The 27194-nt window shown below is 31.6% G+C and overlaps 2 protein-coding genes across 2 annotated transcripts; one reads left to right on the top strand and one right to left on the bottom strand.

Annotated features, from left to right (window-relative positions):
• Positions 1 to 13896: 13896 nt before the first annotated feature.
• LOC139860282 (uncharacterized) lies at positions 13897 to 15225 on the bottom strand. The gene has a single exon (XM_071849050.1). It carries the CDS (start codon positions 15223 to 15225, stop codon positions 13897 to 13899), a length of 1329 nt encoding a protein of 442 aa, XP_071705151.1.
• A 5063-nt stretch (positions 15226 to 20288) lies between these two features.
• Positions 20289 to 26859, top strand: LOC139857025 (protein NDL2-like). The gene is made up of 11 exons (XM_071845736.1): positions 20289 to 20421; positions 21999 to 22098; positions 22895 to 22992; positions 23791 to 23879; positions 23958 to 24018; positions 24128 to 24214; positions 24784 to 24861; positions 24953 to 25009; positions 25619 to 25674; positions 25767 to 25902; positions 26519 to 26859. Exons 1-11 carry the CDS (start codon positions 20347 to 20349, stop codon positions 26735 to 26737), a joined length of 1056 nt encoding a protein of 351 aa, XP_071701837.1. The 5' UTR covers positions 20289 to 20346; the 3' UTR covers positions 26738 to 26859.
• The last annotated feature ends 335 nt before the right edge of the window (positions 26860 to 27194 follow it).

The raw sequence follows: 27194 nt of genomic DNA, 5'->3' as shown, positions 1-27194 counted from the left end.
TTTATGTATTGAAATCCATCATAGTTATCCTTTGATCTAATAGGTACTTAAGGCTAACATGATCTGTCTTGATAATAACAGCTAGGAAAAGGTAAAATAAATGGAAATATCAGACGTAGTAATCGGGGCAGATCACCGTATTTAATTAAAGAGATCTTAAATTCCATAAATCCCGAAGAATCAAATCTTATGGATCTTCAAGATTTTCTTTAAATCCCTTGAATTCCGGAATTCAACCAAGGCAATGTCGAAAGTTAAGACGCGCCTTATTTTCTAAATTCAAACCTCTCTACGTCAAAAGTTAAAAACAAATCTTTGTTTCTCATTTCATCCTTTTGTGAATAGCTTCATTCGTACTCTTCAAATAATCGAATTATTTAATCTATATTACTCGGTAATGATAAAACTCTATTTATCGCTCTTATCCGTCAGGAAAACATATTTATTGTTAGCCATGACGACCTCACTCAAATTTCGGGACGAAATTTCTTTAACGGGTAGGTACTGTGATGACCCGGGAATTTCCGACCAAATTTAAACTTAATCTTATATGATTTTGACACGATAAGCAAAGTCTGTTAAACCGTGTTTCAAAATCTTTGAATAGTTTACATGGATTCATTTAGTCTTTAACTATGCCCGTCGATTCACGAACAATTGTGTGTAAATAAATATGTAAATAAATATGAATATAAATAAAAGTATATATATATATATATATATATATATATATATATATATAAACATCTCAAATTTGTAAAGTATACTTTGATCAAGTGAAATTAAAAATGTAAAATAATAATTAGAATAATTAAACTATTAAAACGAATATATATATATATATATATATATATATATATATATATATATATATATATATATATATATGTATATGTATATATGGTATTATTATAAATCTATATATATATGAATTCTATTAATAAGAATTAGTATATTGTGATAAGTATAAAATATATAAACATTAAACATTCAAATATGTTAAATATATAACTAAGTGTACATAATTAGTAATATGAAAGGCTAATATATTAAATGTAATTGTTATGTTATTATTATTACTATTCTTATTATTATTATTAGTAATATTAATATTAGTTATTAGTATTATTATTATTATTATAACATATAACATACCAATATGAAGTTGATACATTTAATTTATTATAATTATTAATATTATTGTCATTATCATTAATATTATGGTTATTTTTATTATTAATAATATTAGTATATTTTTAGTAGTATTAATAAAATTATCGATATATATATATATTTATTAGTTAATAATATTAACTAAAAGTGAGTCATAAAAGTCATAGGAATCGTACAAGTTGGTTACCAATCTCAATCCTATTTTTTTATTTTGTTTATATCTCCTGATTAAATCTTTGTTGTCTTCCACTAAACAATCTGTAACAGTATCTTTGGAGAATTATTCGATTAGAACAAACCATCACTCCCTTTCTGCTTTTGGTACATGTTGTTATACTACCTGTCCCTATCTATCTTTAACTAATTATATCTATCTATATTATCGATATCAACATGTACATATCGATTACACAGTAAAAACACAAACACAATCACCCTTGCTTTACCCTAAACATATACATAGGCATATATCCTCATACATTAACAAACCCACTGCAGTATTCGATTAACTGTTTTTCTACTCAATCTACATCACCACATCGCCACCTTTCCACCACAACATGATCATAAACTACCACTATAAACGCCACCAAACTAACTCACTCCTTGTTAATCCTGCCCGATAAAACCCATCACAAGAACCCTCGAAGAGTGCTGCAACTGGGTCGCTACTGCACCTGTTCGGCCATCAACAGAAACGAGACCTAAAACTACCACTCTCATCACCTCCTTCACCCTTGTGTTTCTATTTCTCGAATGATTACCACTGTTGAAGACCCACACCATTGATAAAACACCAACGACTATCATTTATTTTATTTTATGGCATGAACAACGTCACCCAACCTTGAACCAACCCCTAACCCATTACACCACCGTATTTTCTTTCTGTTTTACAGATCACCATGACCCACCTGCATCATCATCAAACTGCAATCACCAACATCTCAGACCCTTTATTCTCTCATCCTCTCCATCTCTCATTTTTTTTCTTGTTTCTTTTCTTTTCTGATTATAACCACTCCAATGGATCACCACTACCACCCCCTCTATCGACTACCATCACGACAACCATCTTCCAACACCATGTATGTATTCGATTTCTATTTCTATCGCTACTGTATGACAGCTTCTGCTATTTGGTTCTGTTATATTATGCAAACATCACCAACACCATCTAAACCAATAGATACTGTAGCCGCAGTTGCTATTAGCGAGTTCTGTTAGAAGTTAAAACGCGAAGGATGATGAGGATAATTACGAATTTAATGTATGGTGACGATGAGGTGTCTCTGTTGTGGTTCGATTTAAAAAGTGTGTTGTGCAATGAAGATGATGCACGATATTGATAATGATATGGTAATGGGGTATGAGCTGGAAAGTTATGTCTGTTACATGATTAATGAAGTCGTTCCAATTTTTTTTTATAAATACCGAAACCTGTTGATACATATTATTGGACTATGCAACTGAATGATACGTTTAGGCTTAGAAACTTGGGCCTCGGTTTATAGTCCATCGATTGGGGTTTATGAGAATAAGTACAGAATTATGGGTTATCAATTTAAGTTTGTGTTTTAATACAGAAAGAAAACAGACGGGTTAGTGGTTAATGGTGTTTGTGTGTGTGCGAGAGGTTGGGGGTTCGAGTCCCTAATGGAGCATTTTTTTCAGCCTTTTCATTTAAGGTAGTTCATTTTTTTATTTTTTTATCATTTCATTTATTATTATTATTATTATTATTATTATTATTATTATTATTAATATTATTATTATTATTATTATTATTATTATTATTATTATTATTATTATTATTATTATTATTATTATTATTATTATTATTATTATTGTTATTGTTATAATTATTAGTATTATTAATTAACACTTATCATTATTATTATGACTATGGTAAGTAAATTGTTACCAATGTTATTATTACTATATTATTATTACAAAGTATTAATATTTAAGATTATTATTATTATTATTACCATAACCTTAGTTACAGCTACGATTATTATCAGTGTTATTATTATTAATTATTATTATTAATTATTATTATTAATACTTGTATTAAAATTACTATTATTATTATTAAGTAGTGGTATTATTATTATTAGTTATTATTATTATGACTACAATTCCAATTATAAATAATATTAATATTATTACCATTTTGTTACCAAGTAACATCACTAAATATTATTAGGGTTATTATTATTATTATTATTATTATTAGCAATATTGATATAGGTATTATTATGATTAGGATATCATTATTATTATTATCATTAAGTATAAGAATTATTATTATTATTATTATATGTACTATGAAAATGATTAACCTTAAAAATTTATTTATGATTTAATTGAATTATTAATATTATTATTATTATTATTATTATTATTATTATTATTAATATTATCATTATTACCAAAAGATACAACTTCTTATTTATTATTATTTTATCAAATAACTACTAGTTATATAAAACTATACTTAATACATATAACATAACTATATAATACATAAAATGAATATATCTAGGAAACATATAAGTTATTAATATAAGAATGATATCACTAATAAATATAGATAAATCTATTCGATTACAATGATGTGTATTAACAAATATCCAAATGATTTAGGTTCGTGAATCCGAGGCCAACCCTATACTTGTTCAGTGTCGTCATATGTATTTTTACTACAAAATACATTAGGTGAGTTTCATTATTCCCTTTTTATATACATTTTTGGGCTGAGAATACATGCAAATGTTTTATTAACTGTTTTACAATATTTATATGCGTGAGTTTCATTTGCCTTTTTACCCTTTTATATTTTTTGGGCTGAGAATACATGCGCAATTTTTATAAATGTTTTACGAAATAGACACAAGTAATCGAAACTACATTATATGGTTGAATGATCGAAATCGAATATGCCTCTTTTTACTAAGTCTGGTAATCTAAGAATTGGGGAACAGACACCCTAATTGACGCGAACTCTAAGGATAGATCTATCGGGCTCAACAAGCCCCATCCAAAGTACCGGATGCTTTAGTACTTCGAAATTTATATCATGTCCGAAGGAGGATCCCGGAATGATGGGGATATTCTTATATGCATATTGTGAATGTCGGTTACCAGGTGTTCAATCCATATGAATGATATTTTTGTCTCTATGCATGGGACATATGTTTATGAGAAATGAAAATATGAAATCTTGTGGTCTATTAAAATTATGAAATGATTATTTATGTTAAACTAATGAACTCACCAACCTTTTGGTTGACACTTGAAAGCATGTTTATTCTCAGGTACGAAAGAAATCTTCCGCTGTGCATTTGCTCATTTTAGAGATATTACTTGCAGTCATTCATGATATATTTCAAAAGACGTTGCATTCGAGTCATTGAGTTCTTCAAGAATATTATTAAGTCAATTATAGTTGGATATATTATAAAATGATATGCGTGTCGTCAACTTTCGATGTAAAGCAATTTTGTCTTTTAAAAACGAATGCAATGTTTGTAAAATGTATCACATAGAGGTCAAGTACCTCGCGATGTAATCAACTATTGTGAATCATTTGTAATCGATATGGACTTCGTCCAGGTGGATTAGGATGGGTCATTTCAGTTGGTATCAGAGCGGTGGTCTTAGTGAACCAGGTCTTGCATTAGTGTGTCTAACTGATAGTCGTTAGGATGCATTAGTAAGTCTGGACTTCGACCGTGTCTGCATGTCAAAAGTTTTGCTTATCATTTTGTCGAAAATCATCTGCTTATCATCCTTAGGAAATCACTTACTCATTATTCTTAGTCTAGACACGTTTTACTGCATTAGCTGCATGAGTAGTGTATAGATAAAATTCATATCTTAGCGTATCTGACAATTCATATCTTAGCGTATCTGTTACTGTAGACCTTGCCTGATATCTCTCGTAAATTTCTCCTTAATTTAAGGGATTCTGGTACTATATATATCTATGCAAATTATGCATTGAGAATACCATCCAACTATCAATTGCTGTCACTAAACTCTTCATACCAAAAATCTTTCCTGAGATCGCGTAAGATGGCCTCTACGAATCGACCAAGTTCCTCTGACTCCGAAGACAGCGTGACAGGAGCACATCAACCAATTAACTACCGTGATTACTGGAGAAAATGGGGGTGGGTTCGTGATATACTCACCCTATGGAGAAGGGAAGAAGGCACTCCATATCATGAACCGAATCTACCACCTAACCTTGGAGTACTCGACCCGCTCACCGGCGAACCTGTTCGCAACACCGTTTATACCCTTTTTGCCAGAATTTTTCGTCTTGAGACTACCATTAACGGAACTAGAGAAGATATCTGATCTCTACCTCACACTGATAACCAACCAGGGTTAGTAGAAGAAGTTAAAGAACTCCGAGCTCGAGTGTTAACTTTAGAGAGCACGGTACACAATTTGCAAGCACCAGCTGTATCACCAACACCAGTAACATCACCAACCTTAGCACCAACAGCATTAGTACTACCAACAACAACATCCACATCACCAGCTTCGACATCTCATTCTGTACCGCGAGTATAATCATCGTTCTACGTATCGTTCTATCTATGTTATTTTAGTTCGATATGGCGATTATGTAATCTCTAATGTTTTAGAGATTATATATTCTTGTTCTAACGGTAAATCAAATGAGATTAATACTATATTGACTCACTAAATCTATAATTACATCTGAAGAAAACATATATTTAAGTATGTTTTTATAAAGATTGTAATAAAAAAAAATGTTTTGTACAAACTGTTAATGGTGAAAATATTTTAACGGGTAGGCAATACCCGAGGAATATTTAGGTTTCACATTAATAAACTACACTGTACATACTTCGAATCTGATTCAACAGTCATTTACTATCCTACTTGCAACCACTGCTACACGAATCCGTTCATCACAGAATAACCATTTTCATTCCATTTCATATTTAGATTTTGATCTATCAGAATCCGACAAGTGGCATAATGAAGAAAACATTAGGCAAAATAAAATTTGTTAGAAATAAACAAATTAACTATGAGAAATTTTGTTAAGAATCCACGCTAACAAAATTCTAGCTGACAAATTACATTTTATTTATCGCAAATTATTTTATCGCAATTTACATTCTCGCAATTTTATTTATCGTCAGTAAATTTCTGTTATTTACTTTACGCATTTTATTTATCGTATTTAAGTTTCTGTTATTTATTTTACGCACTTTAAATATAGGGACACGTATATAAGGTTTTGACATATCATATCGACGCATCTATATATATTATTTGGAATCACCATAGACACTCTATATGCAGTAATGATCGAGTTCTCTATACAGGGTTGAGGTTGATTCTACAATAATATATATAGTTTGAGTTGTGATCGAGCCTGAGATGTATACGGGTCACGACACGTATTAATTAATTCGAATATTATATATTAAACTATATATGAATTATTGGACTGTCAACTGTGGACAATCGACTGTGGACTAATAAGATTGGACAATTAAAAATGAAATAAAATATGGATTATAACATATGAAACTAAACAATTCTTCAAGTTTGCCACTTGATTTCATCTTAAACCTCATTTGTATCTTGATGATTACAATCTGCGTTCAAACCTTTCATGATTCTTGAAAACATCCCAATCGAGAGGATGAACCAACCGCACATCATTTACGGAAGGAAAGAGTAATGCATATAGCTATGCACCTGAAAACACTCGGAACCTGAGTAAACATGTAACATGTATCTGTGATAGCTCCTTTGGCATTGTTATTACCGAAAATAACTTTACAATTCCTTTCCAAAGTAGCTCATTTTGTCACAGCTTCAGCAAGTCAACTTCAACTTTTCATTCGAAACAACCTTATTAACACCTTTATATATATATATATATATATATATATATATATATATATATATATATATATATATATATATATATACGTGTGCTCTTTTATTGTTACCGGAGAACTTTTTATATTCCACCATATTACCAACAGACGCACCAGCAACCTCGTTGCTTCTTGGCTTAAATCTCTCTGATAAATCATTATATTTATTCATTGAAACCCTATCATATACTCATTCGCAGCTTGTAACTAGAACTGCCATACCAATAACCAGGAATCAGAAATCAGTACTTAGAAAACTCACAGCATATCTACATCAACAATTATATGTATCCATATAACATTTATCTCTTAGAATTATGATCTTCCATTCTGAAATTTTGAAAAGGCACCCAGTTTATGAATCGATACTCTGAATGTTGAAAAAGCTGAATGAAGCAGCAAAAACTGTAGGAAACCGTAAACGACCTTAGTCGTCGGAAGTTTGATGATAAAGAATAATATGTTGGAAAAGCTCAGAAACGTTGGAACTGGAAAACGGATAGAGTTAACCATGAAGGAGACCAAGGACAAATACAAGGATCATACCCTATATTCAAAGAATCCAGATAATTCTAGATCCGTTGAAATCTTTAGAGAATATCTTGCTCCGAAGTCATGTTAAAATCTTGCGGAAAATCTTTCTCCCTCAACCATCGAACTTAGAAATTTCAAAATATCATCATCAATATCTTCGATATTTCTGAGGATATTTTCATAAATATTCTCGTCCGAAATTATATACCTCTTCATGCTTACTGTGTATCATTATATTAGAAACATTCAATAGAAAATTTAGTACCGAAAAGCAGATTATGCGAAACTATGAAGAAAGCCGTGGAAAAATCACAAAGAATAAGTTTGACTTCAAAGAATCCAAATGATTCTGTTTCTGATGAAATCTTTAGCGAATACCTTGCTTCCGAATCTAAACCCTTACGAATAAATCTTCATCATCATCCATCGATATTAGAAATTCCAAGATATAATCGTATCTTTCATTATAAATATCCTCCATATTTCTGAAGATATTTTTATAACTAATCATATCTGAAATCATTAATCTCTTCGTGCTATCAGTGTTACATCATATAGAAACTGTTAGTAAACTTTCGAGTTTAAAATACAAATGTTTTGAAGTAGTGTTGGGAACTGATGCATGAGTTAGTATAATATAATGACACTTGATCAACGTGATTATATTACAGTAAGTCATGCTGAGTTTCTAAATGGGACATGACAATTCATAGATTATAACGTCATCATGTGCCATGTTACACGACTCTTACATCTTATCTGATATATAAACATATCAAGAAAATAATTTCTCTTGATAGTTCTATCTTTTCCGTGATATTCTGGTAACTTGACAAGTCAAGATCGTGCCATTACAATTTCATTCTTAAAACATTAACTATGATCATTCCGAAATTCATATCTATGAATTCTGGACTGTTGCTCGCTTTACTAGAGGTCGAGAGGATAATAACAAGGCAAAGAGACCCAAAATATAAGAGAAAATATAAAGCCCAATGACAACACCAAAATTACAAACCGTGGATATCAGCACGTATGGCAATATAAAGACACGGGAGGATTATAAATACAATAATCCCTAGAGCATAGTAGAAATAAACAGACTCTTCAGGTGGGAGTTGGAAAAGAAGAACGATCATTGCGATAGTTAGAATAATAACAAGGATCAGAACAGGGTTAAGCATTTTCATAAATCCTTCGAATTTGGGAATTGAGTATAGAAGCGGTGAAAATAAATGGAACGGAAAAGGTAAATTTATAAAGGAAATATCAGACGTAGTAATCGGGGTAGATCACCGTATTTAATTAAAGAGATCTTAAATTCCATAAATCCCGAAGAATCAGATCTTATAGATCTTCAAGATTTTCTTTAAATTCCTTGAATTCCGGAATTCAACCAAGGCAATGTCGAAAGTTAAGACGCGCCTTATTTTCTAAATTCAAACCTGTCTACGTCAAAAGTTAAAAACAAATCTTTGTTTCTCATTTCATCATTTTGTGAATAGCTTCATTCGTACTCTTCAAATAATCGAATTGTTTAATCTATATTACTCGGTAATGATAAAACTCTATTTATCGCTCTTATCCGTCAGGAAAACATATTTATTGTTAGCCATGACGACCTCACTCAAATTTCGGGACGAAATTTCTTTAACGGGTAGGTACTGTGATGACCCGGGAATTTCCGACCAAATTTAAACTTAATCTTATATGATTTTGACACGATAAGCAAAGTCTGTTAAACAGTGTTTCAAAATCTTTGAATACTTTACATGGATTCATTTAGTCTTTAACTATGTCCGTCGATTCACGAACAATTGTGTGTAAATAAATATGTAAATAAATATGAATATAAATAAAAGTATATATATATAAACATCTCAAATTTGTAAAGTATACTTTGATCAAGTGAAATTAAAAATGTAAAATAATAATTAGAATAATTAAACTATTAAAACGAATATATATATATATATATATATATATATATATATATATATATATATATATATATATATATATATATATATATATATATATATATATATATATATATATATATATATATATATATGTATATATGGTATTATTATAAATCTATATATATATGAATTCTATTAATAAGAATTAGTATATTGTGATAAGTATAAAATATATAAACATTAAACATTCAAATATGTTAAATATATAACTAAGTGTACATAATTAGTAATATGAAAGGCTAATATATTAAATGTAATTGTTATGTTATTATTATTACTATTCTTATTATTATTATTAGTAATATTAATATTAGTTATTAGTATTATTAATATTATTATAACATATAACATACCAATATGAAGTTGATACATTTAATTTATTATAATTATTAATATTATTGTCATTATCATTAATATTATGGTTATTTTTATTATTAATAATATTAGTATATTTTTAGAAGTATTAATAAAATTATCGATATATATATATTTATTAGTTAATAATATTAACTAAAAGTGAGTCATAAAAGTCATAGGAATCGTACAAGTTGGTTACCAATCTCAATCCTATTTTTTTATTTTTGTTTGTATCTCCTGATTAAATCTTTGTTGTCTTCCACTAAACAATCTGTAACAGTATCTTTGGAGAATTATTCGATTAGAACAAACCATCACTCCCTTTCTGCTTTTGGTACATGTTGTTATACTACCAGTCCCTATCTATCTTTAACTAATTATATCTATCTATATTATCGATATCAACATGTACATATCGATTACACAGTAAAAACACAAAAACAATCACCCTTGCTTTACCCTAAACATATACATAGGCATATATCCTCATACATTAACAAACCCACTGCAGTATTCGATTAACTGTTTTTCTACTCAATCTACATCACCACATCGCCACCTTTCCACCACAACATGATCATAAACCACCACTATAAATGCCACCAAACTAACTCACTCATTGTTAATCCTGCCCGATAAAACCCATCACAAGAACCCTCGAAGAGTGCTGCAACTGGGTCGCTACTGCACCTGTTCGGCCATCAACAGAAACGAGACCTAAAACTACCACTTTCATCACCTCCTTCGCCCTTGTGTTTCTATTTCTCGAATGATTACCACCGTTGAAGACCCACACCATTGATAAAACACCAACGACTATCATTTATTTATTTTATGGCATGAACAACGTCACCCAACCTTGAACCAACCCCTAACCCATTACACCACCGTATTTTCTTTCTGTTTTACAGATCACCACGATCCACCTGCATCATCATCAAACTGCAATCACCAACATCTCAGACCCTTTATTCTCTCATCCTCTCCATCTCTCATATTTTTTTCCTTGTTTCTTTTCTTTTCTGATTATAACCACACCAATGGATCACCACTACCACCCCCTCTATCGACTACCATCACGACAACCATCTTCCAACACCACGTATGTATTCGATTTCTATTTCTATCGCTACTGTATGACAGCTTCTGCTATTTGGTTCTGTTATATTATGCAAACATCACCAACACCATCTAAATCGATAGATACTGTAGCCGCAGTTGCTATTAGCGGGTTCTGTTAGAAGTTAAAACGCGAAGGATGATGAGGATAATTACGAATTTAATGTATGGTGATGATGAGGTGTCTCTGTTGCGGTTCGATTTAAAAAGTGTGTTGTGCAATGAAGATGATGCACGATATTGATAATGATATGGTAATGGGGTATGAGCTGTTACATGATTAATGAAGTCGTTCCAATTTTTTTTATAAATACCGAAACCTGTTGATACATATTATTGGACTATGCAACTGAATGATACGTTTGGGCTTAGAAACTTGGGCCTCGGTTTATAGTCCATCGATTGGGGTTTATGAGAATAAGTACAGAATTATGGGTTATCAATTTAAATTTGTGTTTTAATACAGAAAGAAAATAGACGGGTTAGTGGTTAATGGTGTTTGTGTGTGTGCGAGAGGTTGGGGGTTCGAGTCCCTAATAGAGCATTTTTTTTTCAGCCTTTTCATTTAAGGTAGTTCATTTTTTTATTTATTTATCATTTCATTTATTATTATTATTATTATTATTATTATTATTATTATTATTATTATTGTTATTATTATTATTGTTATAATTATTAGTATTATTAATTAATACTTATCATTATTATTATGACTATGGTAAGTAAATTGTTACCAATGTTATTATTACTAATATTATTATTACAAAGTATTAATATTTAAGATTATTATTATTATTATTACCATAACCTTAGTTACAGCTACGATTATTATCAGTGTTATTATTATTAATTATTATTATTAGTACTTGTATTAAAATTACTATTATTATTATTAAGTAGTGGTATTGTTATTATTAGTTATTATTATTATGACTACAATTCCAATTATAAATAATATTAATATTATTACCATTTTGTTACCAAGTAACATCACTAAATATTATTAGGGTTATTATTATTATTATTAGCAATATTGATATAGGTATTATTATGATTAGGATATCATTATTATTATTATCATTAAGTATAAGAATTATTATTATTATTATTATATGTACTATGAAAATGATTAACCTTAAAAATTTATTTATGATTTAATTGAATTATTAATATCATTATTATTATTATTATTATTATTATTATTATTATTATTATTATTATTATTATTATTATTTTTATTATTATTAATATTATCATTATTACCAAAAGATACAACTTCTTATTTATTGTTATTTTATCAAATAACTACTAGTTATATAAAACTATACTTAATACATATAACATAACTATATAATACATAAAATGAATATATCTAGGAAACATATAAGTTATTAATATAAGAATGATATCACTAATAAATATAGATAAATCTATTCGATTACGATGATGTGTATTAACAAATATCCAAATGATTTAGGTTCGTGAATCTGAGGGCAACCCTATACTTGTTCAGTGTCGTCATATGTATTTTTACTACAAAATACATTAGGTGAGTTTCATTATTCCCTTTTTATATACATTTTTGGGCTGAGAATACATGCAAATGTTTTATTAACTGTTTTACAATATTTATATGCGTGAGTTTCATTTGCCTTTTTACCCTTTTATATTTTTGGGCTGAGAATACATGCGCAATTTTTATAAATGTTTTACGAAATAGACACAAGTAATCGAAACTACATTATATGGTTGAATGATCGAAATCGAATATGCCCCTTTTTATTAAGTCTGGTAATCTAAGAATTAGGGAACAGACACCCTAATTGACGCGAACTCTAAAGATAGATCTATCGGGCTCAACAAGCCCCATCCAAAGTACCGGATGCTTTAGTACTTCGAAATTTATATCATGTCCGAAGGAGGATCCCGAAATGATGGGGATATTCTTATATGCATATTGTGAATGTCGGTTACCAGGTGTTCAATCCATATGAATGATATTTTTGTCTCTATGCATGGGACATATGTTTATGAGAAATGAAAATATGAAATCTTGTGGTCTATTAAAATTATGAAATGATTATTTATGTTAAACTAATGAACTCACCAACCTTTTGTTTGACACTTGAAAGCATGTTTATTCTCAGGTACAAAAGAAATCTTCCGCTGTGCATTTGCTCATTTTAGAGATATTACTTGGAGTCATTCATGATATATTTCAAAAGACGTTGCATTCGAGTCATTGAGTTCTTCAAGAATATTATTAAGTCAATTATAGTTGGATATATTATAAAATGATATGCGTGTCGTCAACTTTCGATGTAAAGCAAGTTTGTCTTTTAAAAACGAATGCAATGTTTGTAAAATGTATCACATAGAGGTCAAGTACCTCGCGATGTAATCAACTATTGTGAATCGTTTGTAATCAATATGGACTTCGTCCAGGTGGATTAGGACGGGTCATTTCAAGCATCCCATTTAAAAGCATTCTTCTTCAACAATCAAGTCAAGGGTTGGGCAATTGTGGCATAATTTTTCACAAACCTCCTGTAATACCCAGTAAGGCCTAAAAACCCCCTTAACTATTTCAATGTCTTAGGCATTGGCCATTTAACCACAGCTTCTATCTTAGTAGGTTCAGTACTAACCCCAGCTTCAGTAATAATGTGGCCCAAATATTCTACACTAGAAGTAGCAAAGACACACTTACTTCTTTTGGCAAACAACTCATGCTCCCTCATCATCTATAGGACCAACTTCAGGTGTTGTATGTGCTCTTCTGTACTACCACTTTACACCAGAATGTCATCAAAAAACATCAAAACAAACCTTCTAAGATAAGGCTTGAACACTTCATTCATCAATGCTTGAAAGGTTGAGGGTGCATTGGTGAGGCCAAATGGTATCACTAAGAACTCATAGTGACCTTCATGAGTTTTGAATGCAGTTTTTGCCACATCATCTTCAAACATTCTTATTTGATGGTAGCCTGACCTAAGATCCAACTTTGAATAAATCTTAGAACCCACCAATTCATCTATCAATTCTTCTATAATGGGGATAGGAAACTTGTCTTTGATTGTTTTCTTATTGAGTTCCCTATAATCCACACACATACGCCAACTTCCATCCTTCTTCTTCACCATTACAATAGGGGATGCATAGGGACTTTGACTTGTTCTTATAACACCAGATTCCAATAATTCATTTACCATGGATTCAATTGCATCCTTCTGTGTGGGAGGATGCCTGTAAGGTCTAATATTGACAGGTTGAGCCCCTTCTTTCAATGGAATTTTGTGATCCTTTTGTCTCTGTGGTGGCAATTTAGTTGGTACATCAAAAATATCATCAAATGTATCCAATAACCCTCCAATCTTAGGGTCCATTTTAATAGCAGGGTTAGCAGACATGGCATTCATTTGACATACTTGACCAGGGTAAACACAAAGTATCATGGATGATAGCTGGACTTGAGGTACCCTTTTCGCTTCTAACAACTGCAATTCAGCTTTCTTTGTACCCCTCAATTGAACCTTGCTACCCTTATATTTGAACTGCATCTTAAGTTCATCAAAATTCCATTTAATATCTCCTAGGGTTTTAAGCCATTGTATACCTAAAACCATCTCAGTACCCACCAATGGAATTAACACCATTTCACTAGAGAAAACGGCACTATTGATAGTCCACACCACCTTATCACAAGCATTTGAAGTAATGATCTTATTACCTCCAGGAATTAAGACTTGCATAGGTACTGTACTATTCAATCTGCAACCTAACCTTTTAGCAGTCTCATAATCAAGAAAATTATGAGTGCTTCCAGAATCAATGAGTATGTGGACCTTATATTTATTAACATGTCCTGTCACCCTCATAGTTTGGTAGTTATCAGTACCAGTTAGTGCATTGAGTGATAATTGAGGTTGTGTGTACTGGTCAACCTCAGTCAACTGTACAATTTCATTGACCTGCACACTCTCTTCTTCAACCACAGTTTCATCCTCACTATTATCAACCACAACTTCTAAGGAATATAGTTGACCACTACACTTATGGTTAGGTGAATACTTCTCATCACAATAAAAACACAAGTGTTTTGCCCTTTTTTCCTCCATTTCTTTTTGAGTCAATCTCTTATTCACTCTATTACTTGCATTATATGGTACTGAAGGTAAAGCTAATTGTGTACTTGTGGTTGGCAAACTAACACTTTTAACAGCAGGTGTATACACATTATGTTTAGCATGCAAAGCAGATTTAGGAGTTGGCAGCAATGGTGTATACCTCTTCTTGGTTACAGCCATCTTCTTGTAATTTGGCCAATGAATAAGCATCTTCCAAGCTGTTTGGTCTGAACATCCTCACATTTAATTCAATCTCCTTTTGTAAGCCTGCCAAAAACATGCTAATGGCTTGTGTTACATTGATCTCCACCTTATTCAATAACTGCTCAAACTCATCATAATATGCCTCCACAGTTCCAGTTTGCCTTAAGTTTTTAAGTTCTGCAAGTGGATCTTCAATGTTGTTTCCAAACCTCTTTTGGATTGCTTCAACATACACATTCCAATCTATCACCTCTCCATGGATCCTGGAATATTGTTGATGCCAGCTAAGTGCCTTATTGAACATATGAATTGATGCTATTCGAACCTTATCAATCTCTTCTACCCGATCTACAGTGAAAAATTGATTACACCTGTAGATCCAGCCTCTGACGTCGTCACCTTCAAACTTAGGGAAATCAAGCTTTGTTACTCACGATAACTGCATCTGACCTCTGTAATTAACACCTTCTCCATTACGAATTCGTTGCATATCATTTGTCAGATATTGTTGTTGAGTGATTACGCCATCAATTCGTCCATTCATTTGATGAACGGCTTGAGTCAACTCAGCAACTGAAGATCTAATGGCATCAAACTCGTTTCCTTTATTGTTAGTATTCCTCGTCGCCATCACCATACCTTCAACAGAAATTGTATGATTAATTTCCACAGGAAATCGCTCTGATACCAAATGTTATGATTAAACTAAGTAATTAACTGAATTTAATCGAATCAACCTGAACGCTTACTTATTAGAAGCAATTGAAGTTGAAATTACAATCGGATTGATATGAATTACAATTGTGATAACAGAAAGAAAGAGAGAAATGTTTACAATACGAATCAAAAACTAGGGTTCCAAATGGCGGACTTCAGCTATTTAAATTTGGGAAAGAACACAACTGAATCTGTTACACCTTCACGTGCCAGGCACGAGCCTAAGCCAGCTCACTCACCACGTGATGTGCACGTGTTCATTTGAACCACTACCCGTCCTAATTGACATAACCCGGATCCACCCAATCGGATTATCCATAACAGTTTTTTCTTTGTAAATCCACCAGATTTCTTACCCATCAGTCAGATAATCGTGATGATAAACACCAGGACCACTCGAGATTAATGTTTACCGTGCCAGTATGCCGGAAAAAAACTAGTTATCGTGAAAAGAAAATACCGCCGTTTGGGTTGCGATGTGTACGGAGCAAATAGGGTTTTTCACAATTTATGCTTTTTACTTATACTGTATTAAATTTTATTTATTTACTTAGACAGCTTCAATTATGTTCTACTTCCTAAAGTGACTTTTTTTTTTCTTTTTTTTTTAAAGCAAAAAATTATCATTAAAACATGCTAAGCATGTAAAGTACATTCTGGGAATCCATACTCGACATAGGAGTATGCACTATACCTAGCTGAGGTTGCTATTAAACATTGCTAAAACTAAACTGGAGAAACATATACATTTCTAGTAAATAAAACAGGGAGAAATACAGGAGAAAATGGACAGAAAAGCGCCTGTTTCGTCAGCCTTTATCATCGAACGGGTTTGGGTTTAGAATCCATTGGAGCCAATCTATGTTCACCTTTTTTGATCGATTTGAGATCCATTCGAACGATCTTATTTGAATCTCGTTTAGAGCCATTGGAACACTTTCTTTTCTTTTATGAAAAGCTACATTGTTTCGATTTTTCCAAATCACGTATCCGCAGATCCATTCAATTGCTTGCCAAATTTTTGAGAAACCATTTGATGTTGTAGAAGGTTTAAAACCTTTGAAACGTTGATCCAAACCCATATGGTTGACGGGACCCAATTGCCACCATTGATAGAGTTTCTTCCATTGCTTCCTAAAATGACTTAACTCCCATATCAGCTCATCTAAGCACTTCTTAAAAAAAACTGAAAAAGATTGAATCCATGTTATTCATGACTACGTTTTATAAAAAAGCTGAAACCCGCCACAATAATTAATCTAATAAACCGACATATATAGTAGAAAAAAGTCTGGGCCACAAGTTATATAAACCGTCTCTCAAAAATTCATGATAAAGACGAAGTTAATTATGCATTCATGGAATACGTGCAAAGAAGGGGTGGTTCCAACAGCTTCCTTCTCCTTAGGATGTTACGATCTCGATCATATTTTGCAATCTCGAATTTGCAATGATAAAAACGATCTTGGATAAGATCCCGATCTTAACAACCTTGGCTATTACTGCAATGGTAGCTATACAATATATGTGCTAAAATATAATTTTTTTTCTTCAAAGTTTTTTTGTTCTCATAGAATATATAGGGTGTGTTTGGATGAAAGTAGCTGGAGCTGGAGCTTGTAGCTGGAGCTAGAGCTAATTTTTTAAGCTGGTAGCTGGAGCTTATTATTTTTTATAAGTGTTTGGTAAACTAGCTGGAGCTTATTTTCCAGTTCATAAGCTCTACTTTTTTTCATAAGCTACTAAAAGTAGCTTATTTTTTCAGAACTTATGATTTCCATAAGCTCTACTTTTTTTCTCTACCAAACGAAGTTTATGACTTGGAGCTTATTAAAATCATAAACTCAAGCTCCTATAAGCTCCCATAAGCTCCAACAAGCTCGTCACCCAAACACACCCATAAATGTATTCATGTAACTAACTTTCTTTAATTTAGTTAGACCACTCAACTTTGTAAAACTTATTTTTTGGGATACTTTAGGAAAGTTGATAATATGTGAGATCACATGTTGACGTGGCATCCATGTCAGCTGCCATGTTGATAGTCAATTCACACGGTGTAAATTATGCGTAGACAACGGATCAACGGCATATTTTTAGCATGCTCGGGAATTGAACTGAAAAATGTCGGTATCTTACTATGGTTAAATGACTAACCATAGTATCTGGTAAAGTATTTAATTGAGAGGAAGGGTGACTGGTAATGGGCCACTCCCACTCGTGACCTGTACATAAACACAAATGAAAAGAGCGTCGGTAGCTTCTATTACTTATATACATGTTTGGCACTATTCTTTTATTCTTTTCATTAAACTCACTTAGGTTCAAATCTACTTTCTTCCATTTTTGTAGACAATGATATTGTAATTTATAATGGTAAAGTGGATGAAAAGTCTCACTTAAACCATTTTTAATCTCACTATTTTACAGGTTATTGTCTTTTATTTAGATTTCGTAAAATTTAATAACAATCATTTAATAATTAATTTATGTACAAATTAGAAATCACTACAAGATGATATAATGATATATATTTTTTTGAACAGCAGCACGGGATTACTCAGAGAGGACTTAACCACTCACGCGTTCATCTCTCGCAGTTGCATAACCCGCCTTCAACAGCTGCCTAAGAGAAAATCCGGCCCGATCGAAGAGCATAGGCGACCCCCTCCCCAACTGCTCCGCAACACGATGTGCGGAAGGCACAATTGGGGGTAATTCAAAGGTAAATGGGTAACCTAGTATGCAATGCTGCACCCCAAGAGAGTCGAACTCCTGACCTCTCGCTAAGATGACATAATGATATTGTCGTTCTTATATTCTTACTAGAATTCTTTCGTATAAATTTCACTAACAACATATTTTGAAGTCACTAGAAAAAAGCCGAAAACGATAACGAAATAAACCGCACTACAAGAACCAACCAATCACCCACGAACCTAATTCGTGAATAATAACTGAAGACACGCGGATTACTCACATATACAAATACACGAGTCATCGGTGGGTAATTTATGACTATATACTCGACATTTGTGGGTAGTTTATGGTCACTTACTATGATTTGTAGTGCTGATTCAATTGTGTACATTTCAGTTAAAATATTCGTCCTTTTGAATTACTTTAATTGAGAAAAAAAACCAGAAAAAAATCTCAATATTTGCATGTGGTGTTTTAATATATCTCTTTCGCTTGATATTAACTAAAGTTTATTGATCAAACGTCATTGGCCGACAAATTATGTGCAAGTAATGCTTGAACTTTGAAGATAAAATGATGTGACTTTTTATAAAGTTTCATCAACCCTTTCACATTCAAACTACGTTATATTCTAACAATCAAATTTTGTATATATATACAATTATTAAAAGATTAGAATATATAGTCATTTATATTTGGATACCTAAATAAAAAGTCGTATTGCCCAACTAGTATCATCATAATTTACTTTTTAAAACCATTCAATGAAATTTGAATGGATTCCCATATCATTTAAGCATAGTTGTGGAGCTTGAACAAAAGATTGAGGGTAAAAGTTATCTAAAAGTAAAGCATATATGAATAAATGAATCGACTTTTTTTGTTTGAGTTACTTGAGAAAGAAATTATTTTCGAAATTATTTTCACTAAGATGTATACGGCCTAAACCATTTAAATTCAATGATTGTCTTCAGACATTTTCTATGGCACCCTCAACATAGGTTGCTAGTAAGTTTTGAACTTAACTATTGTGAAGTATATTCTTGATGACGTAAATTATGCAAATATTCACTATTTTGATCATAACTTTTTTATACATAATTAAATAAATTTAATTAATTTAAAAGCTTAAACATCCCTAACTTACTTAAAGAGCTATAATTTGCACTACTCCTCAAAATTTTAGAGGGCGTTCATAAAAGCACCACCTTTGAATTAACGTGTTTACGTTTAACTTTGTATGAGTAATGAGTTCATATAGTACAATCTTTATACGAAACAATAGGGTACAAAATGAAAACATTGTGAATCTTAGGGACCGAAACTGTGACTTGGGTATTATAGACATAAATAGATACACACAAAACAGCTAGTTAGCTAGCTCCCTATAAATAGATTTAGCGAGTGAAATTTACAAACACATTCACTCTATAATTACCAAGTCATTTTAACTAGAGAGCCAAAAACGTAGATTCGTATATAAACTTATTCATGCCAAAAATGGCGGATTCTACCGATTCTTTCTCCATTGACATGGAGACCAGCCGCTTTCGTGATGATGGAACGGTACGTATGTATAATATTAGCTATCAATCAACTTATATTTGTATATATATCTTTATATATTTTTTGATGAATTAGAATCGGAATTAGAATTACTATTGATTTCAAATAATGTTGAGGTGTCGGTTGTTTGTTTATCAAATGATGTAGTTAATATGTTATCATGTTTATTTAACATTGATTGATTAATTTATGAACATGAATTGCACATCCCAAAGAAATCTTTTGAGTTGAAATCGAATGATCTTGAAATATGATCAAATATGGTTCGTGATGAATACTTGCTCGATAATCGATGATAAATGATGAGCATTTGTATCAAATTGTGTTGAATATGAGTAAGTGATACTCAATGTTTAGATTCACAAATTTGATGATATTCATGATGCAAATATATAAGTACACCAGTATATAAAGGTGCATATTTAATAATTCACATACTCTACTCCTTGGAGACTTGATCGAATTGACAACTGGCTACTAACATACTGCCATACTTCTAGGTCAAAGACCATTTTAATATAGATGTGCACGTTTTATTAGTCTTATTAGAAAGATACTGTAATACTAATTATGGTTAAAGTGTATATAAATTATCATGAGTAAATAAATGTGTGCACATAAATATCTTATGATTCGCACCTCTTGCCATAGTAGAATTATTCTTGTTCCGGTCATATAGAAGGTTTTCACATGCATCCGACTCTTACGAGTTTGGTAGGCTTTCATAGAAAATTAGAAATTAAAGGTCCATGTGCTGATCAACTTTTTTTATTTTATTTTCTTGACAAAAGTGGTATAGTTCTTTTCACCATATCGGTCCAAATTATCAACGAAAATAGAGTTTGTTGTATTTGTTAACTTGTTTAACTTTTGCTTCCCTTGTCATATGAGGCGTGTAATTATGTGTTATTTTCATGTTAACCAATGTTGTTTGTATATTGTACTCACGACCAACTGTACTAAAGTATTCACTGACTATTTTTATTGGTAAAACATGCAATATACTTTGCAACCAATCAAAAGTTTTAAGACTTTTATTTAATAGATTTTTATTACTAAAAGGGTCATAACTTTTCATTTTTTGGTAGGTCATGCATGATTAATAAATTAATAAATTAGGCTACATAAAATTGTCCTTTTTTGTAAATTTGAACATTTTTTTCTTCTTTTTTAGATCGTAACACGACAAATCAGTTAAGTTTTCTAGAAATGTCATAATTCACATCCCATTACAAATATTAATATATATTTTCAAACTGAATGTAAACTTATAACTTCAACATCAAAACGTTCACTTCAATCCCCTTAGGACAATGATCATTTCATTATCGACAAATTAACAATCTCACTAACCTACAAGATTTATTTATCTAATTTCCCGACAAGAAAGTTGTTGACAGCAACATTAATTGAAAGATCGTACGAGGAGATTTGGTGGCTAGTAACTACGTGCTCCTTTTGACCAATACAGTAAATAAAAAAATATATGTGCTTCATACTTTTTGTCAAGAATATGTATTTACTTTTATGTTGTCGTTGTGTAAATTAACGCATGCTGTAATATGTATTAAATTCAGGAGCATCTTATTAAAACTGTGACTGGATTCATTTCTGTTACCATCTTTGGTGACGTGGACAAACCAGCTCTCGTTACATATCCTGATATAGCTTTAAATTGTAAGTCAACTACCTTTTTGTTGTACTATTCATTTAAATAAATGATATGTTAATATGTCTTCATGAATGTTATGCTTCGTTGTTTACGGATTAGAGTTGTCGAGCCATTTGTTTGACTATAAATTGGGTTATATCTTATATTTAACGTGTTAGATGTTTGTGATTTTAGTATTATGATTATGGTACTAAGATTTAGACATAAACGAATTGATTTTAGCTCGCAACAGTTTCCTGACACACCTCCAAATCCCCAAGTACACGTTGTAACAACGTATTATATCATATCTCTCAATTTTGACTATTTAAGTATTTAAGTATTTCTTTACCAGCTTTGACTTAAAATATTTTTGTGTTGTATTACATATTATTTAATAAAATTTATAAGCTCAATACATTTATATATATATTTCATCAAATAATACATAACACACACAAAGATGTTTTGTGTCAAAGTTAGTAATACTTGAAAAGTCAAACATAGGCTATTATCCTGCATGATTTAGTGATTATCAGAAATTTCACTATTAAATTTCTAACGTTAACTAGTTATAAAAATAAAAAAGAAAAACTTGTAAAATCGACCAAAGGGCTTGTGGCCGAGCGTGTCAAGGATGAGGTTATGAGTTCGAGTCCCGTCGTGGATAAAAATTGGTGTGTGTGTGTGTGTGTTTGTCGCTCTAATAAAAATTAAAAATCTTGTTAAATCCGTCAAACCTGTTATAAGACATTACGAAAAATGCTTGTTATATGATTTTTCATTATGAAAAATAAATTTTATGTGACTATTTTTTTGCAGATATGTCCTGTTTCAAAGGGCTGTTCTTATGCCCTGAAGCATTCTCTTTGCTGTTCCATAACTTCTGCATATATCATATTAATCCTCCGGGTCATGAGGTCAGTAATTGGCATCTTGATTTATTTTTTTATTTTAAATTCATAACTTTAAGTCTTTAAGTCTTTAAGTAAACATAAACATATAACATTACATTATTCAAATTTTATACCATAAAAAGCACACATAATAAACATATCTGTGATACGAATTATTATTATGCCTAATGATCACCATTACTTAAACAATCAAGCGGAAATCGATTGATCAAGCTTCTAATGTATAACGTGAACTTGCGGGATCGAATAAATCTAACGTATTCAGCTAAGAATGGACTAGATCGATGCCTTGTATATTCGTATTTGGGATGATTTGGAACAATTTTGGAACTTCCAAGTGCGGCTAGGGTTAGCAAGAATATGTAACATATGAAAGAAACCCGTAACCTCTATTTATAGTGAGACGCGTCTCATTCGTGCGAATTCAAGACATTCGTACGGATGTCTCGCACATTCGTGCGAATGACAGTTTAGTTATAATATTACACCGACATGACTCATTCGTGTGTCATTCGTACAAGTGACTCTCATTCGTGTGATCGTTGTGTGATTAAGTTTAATATGTTTATACATTTTATCTCTGAACGATTACACATTAATCATACATAAACCATTCAATCATAATGTAATAAACATACCAAAACATCCATTGTCCAATTACAATAAGTGTTCAAACATAATGACTGAACTAAATGTTACAGACTCGATATGAACTAGGGACTTACAATATGCACCAACAGTTATCCTCTTTATTTTTTAAACCCCGCCTTACGTGGTATCCCCTTTTAAGAGTTTTTGCAGTGGGGAGCTGCTGCAGTGTCATATGACGATCCAGCCTTATCCGTCGATGATTTAGCTGATCAGGTTGCTGAAGTTCTAGACTATTTCGGGTAATTGTAATATTACAATTGTTTTACTTAAATTTCATTTGTGAAAATATTAAATAAACTTGTGAATTTTTGTTCCAGACTTGGTGCTGTTATGTGTTTGGGTGTAACAGCGGGTGCTTATGTACTTACCTTATTTGCTGTAAGCTACTTACCTGTTTGTTCTTATGTACCTCGTCTCACTCAAATCGGATTCAGAATAACATTATTTCATAATTGATATGTTGTTTGTGTATGTTTTTGACAAACAGATAAAATATACACAACGTGTAGTTGGCCTTATACTCATTTCTCCACTATGCAAGACACCTTCTTGGTCCGAATGGTTGTGTAACAAGGTTACTTTCTCAAGTTCTCATTTTGAAGTTTGATTAGTCCAAGCGAGTTCTAGTAATGGTCGTGATTTGTTTGAACTCATTTCTTATAAACGGGTGGATTCTGGCCAACTAGTTTCTTAGCAATAACCCATATAACCACGGGGTGCACATCCGGGTCAAAAACAATCGCCCTCCCTGGGTAACCAGACAAAAAAAAAAAAACTTTATATGTTGGCGTAGTTGTACTAAAATAATAAGGGCATGATTACTTTCCACTTAATGATCTGTTTCTGTACAGCTCTTAATTAAGTAATACAATTATTGTTTCTTTGTCACTTAATATGAAAATGGTCTGTTTGTAAAATAGCACTTAATACAAAATAAAAGTTAACAACCCTTAGATTTTCTATATACTGTAGTATTTGTTGAGGATAACTCTTTTGAACATGAACAAGATTGTGTGTGGGCCAACCCGAATCCACTATCAAATAATTCTTATGACATGTTACCTAAAGTTCGACTAGCCCATTTTGCTATCTCTAACATTGTAAAAATATTGCTGATTAAACTTGTACCATTTTTGTTTTTAGGTTATGTCGAATGTCCTACGTTACTATGGAATGTGTGGTCTAGTAAAAGAGTTACTATTAATGCGTTATTTCAGCAAGGTACAAATCTTTTTATTAACAGAACTGTTAATTGGTTCACAACAAATTAATAATATAATAAATAAAATGAAATTATTTGTTAAACTACCAGGAAGTTCGCGGTGGTGGTATAGTACCAGAAGCAGATATCGTTTATTCATGTAGAAGAGTGAGTGCCCACCACCTAACTGTCTTTTCTACTGCAGTATATAAATTATTGAGGTGTCAAAATGGGCGGTTATACAACACTTTTAACCAGGGTTCTTTCGAAAGAGAGAACCTGTTAGTATGTTTTGAAATGGGTTGGATTAATCCTTGCTTTGAAACACTTATTTTCCAAAAAATTAAACTTTGAGTGCCCACCACCTGGCTGTCGTTTCTACCGCAGTATGTAAATTATTGAGGTGTCAAAATGGGCGGTTATACAACACTTTTAACACGCATTCTTTCAAAAGAAAGCTTGCTAGTATATTTTGAAATGGGGCGGATTGACCCTAGTTCCAAAACAATTTTGTTTTTCATAGAGTTTAACTTTTTATGATAAGCATGTCAAATATGACTACAAATTACACATATCGTTTCAAAAATAATCTGACTGTTTTTATTAAGATGATTTTGGAGGTCTTATGCATTACAAAAACCTTTGACCGGTATCCTCGTACGCTGCTCTACTAGCCTCACCAATTAAATAAATAATAACCCAAATCAATGATTTTCATAAGTATATGGTTGAAAATCAATATATACATGTTTTGATATTCCAACCATTATTATGTAGTCGCTTGATGAGATGCAGAGGCTTAATGTGGTTAGATTTCTTGAAGCTCTTAACGGGTAATTTTTTGTTCCTTCTTAATGAAAGCACTGATTCTCAAAGTGGCTTGAAATGTGTTAAACGAACATGAATTTGCGCTCACTTAATTCAGGAGACAAGATATTATGGAAGGGTTGAAAAGACTGCAGTGTCGAACGTTGATCTTTGTAGGGGAGAATTCTCCGTTTCATTTAGAGTCTCTTCACATGGCTTCGAGATTAGATAGACGATTCAGTGCACTAATAGAGGTATATGCAAATTTACTATTCCAGTAAGATGGTACAAATGGGTAATAGATGTTGGATAACTTAAAAATGCATCAAATGGGTCAAAAATGCATCCAAGTTGTATGCTAAATGCATAACCTCGACCCTATATCATCATATATCAATAGTCCTTGTATTTTACATATAATTACACCAACCGTCCTAATCTTTTAAAATTACATCAATAGTCCCTCTGCACTTCATTTTAACTTACTGATCGTTCTTATCTTTTAAAAATTACACGATCGTCCCTAATGAACATTTTGAAAATTGTACGTTAATGGTCTCTCCTATTAATGCACATTTTGAATAAGTTAAAGAACCATCAGATAAGGATGGTTAGTGTAATTTTTATTATAACCACAAAGACGATCGTTGTAATTTTTAAAAGATGGGGATTCTTGGTGTAATTTCATGTAAATTAAATCACAAAGACTATTGGTATAATTTACTCTAGTTAATATAACATAATTTATATCGTCATTTTGGGTCAACCTAATCAAGTCTGTATTAAAAATATGACCCGTTACCCGACTTGACCCTCACCTACATTGATGCACATATTGCAACCATTACATCTAACAATAACATGTTTTAGGTTGGAACATGTGGGTCGCTGGTAACCGAGGAGCAACCTGACGCAATGTTGATGCCATTGGAATATTTCTTGATGGGATACGGAGTATACAAACCGTCTCAGTCAAATATAAGTCCAAGAAGCCCGTTGAGCCCGACTCGTATCTCCACCGAGCTTTATTCACCTGAAAGCATGGGTTTGAAGTTAAAGCCTATTAAAACTCGACTTCATCCATTATGAAATAAAGCCAGAAAGTAAGCATCATGAATTGCAAATTGATGTGAAAAAGTACTTATTAGAGGCATGTACATAGGAGGAGCAAAATTTTAGCCGAGTACAAATGCATGCATAAAAATTCTTAAAACGACTTTTTTTGTTTGATATATATATTTCGTTGGACAAAATCAAGAACTAGAGAGTGAATTGATAGTCATCGTGTATGTTGAAGAATAAGTTTTTATTACTCTTTCAAAAGAGTTGATCTAGGCTATTATCTTATATAAAATTAGAGGTGGCACATTCGAGTTTCAACCCATTTCATTGTTCAAGTTTTATTCGTTCCTTTTTCTTTTGTAACGACGGAAAAAAAATTATAACTAACCAAAATGACTCCTTCGCTCCTAGCAACTGCATAAACGTAAGTCCCTAGTTCATTATAGTGTGTTCGTGTTGATATGGACAATGTAAGTATGTGGAC

This window comes from Rutidosis leptorrhynchoides, chromosome 7, assembly GCF_046630445.1.
Source record: "Rutidosis leptorrhynchoides isolate AG116_Rl617_1_P2 chromosome 7, CSIRO_AGI_Rlap_v1, whole genome shotgun sequence".
NCBI classification, from domain to species: domain Eukaryota; kingdom Viridiplantae; phylum Streptophyta; class Magnoliopsida; order Asterales; family Asteraceae; genus Rutidosis; species Rutidosis leptorrhynchoides.
Note: the sequence above shows the minus strand (reverse complement) of the source record. Positions and strands in the feature narration are given on the sequence as shown.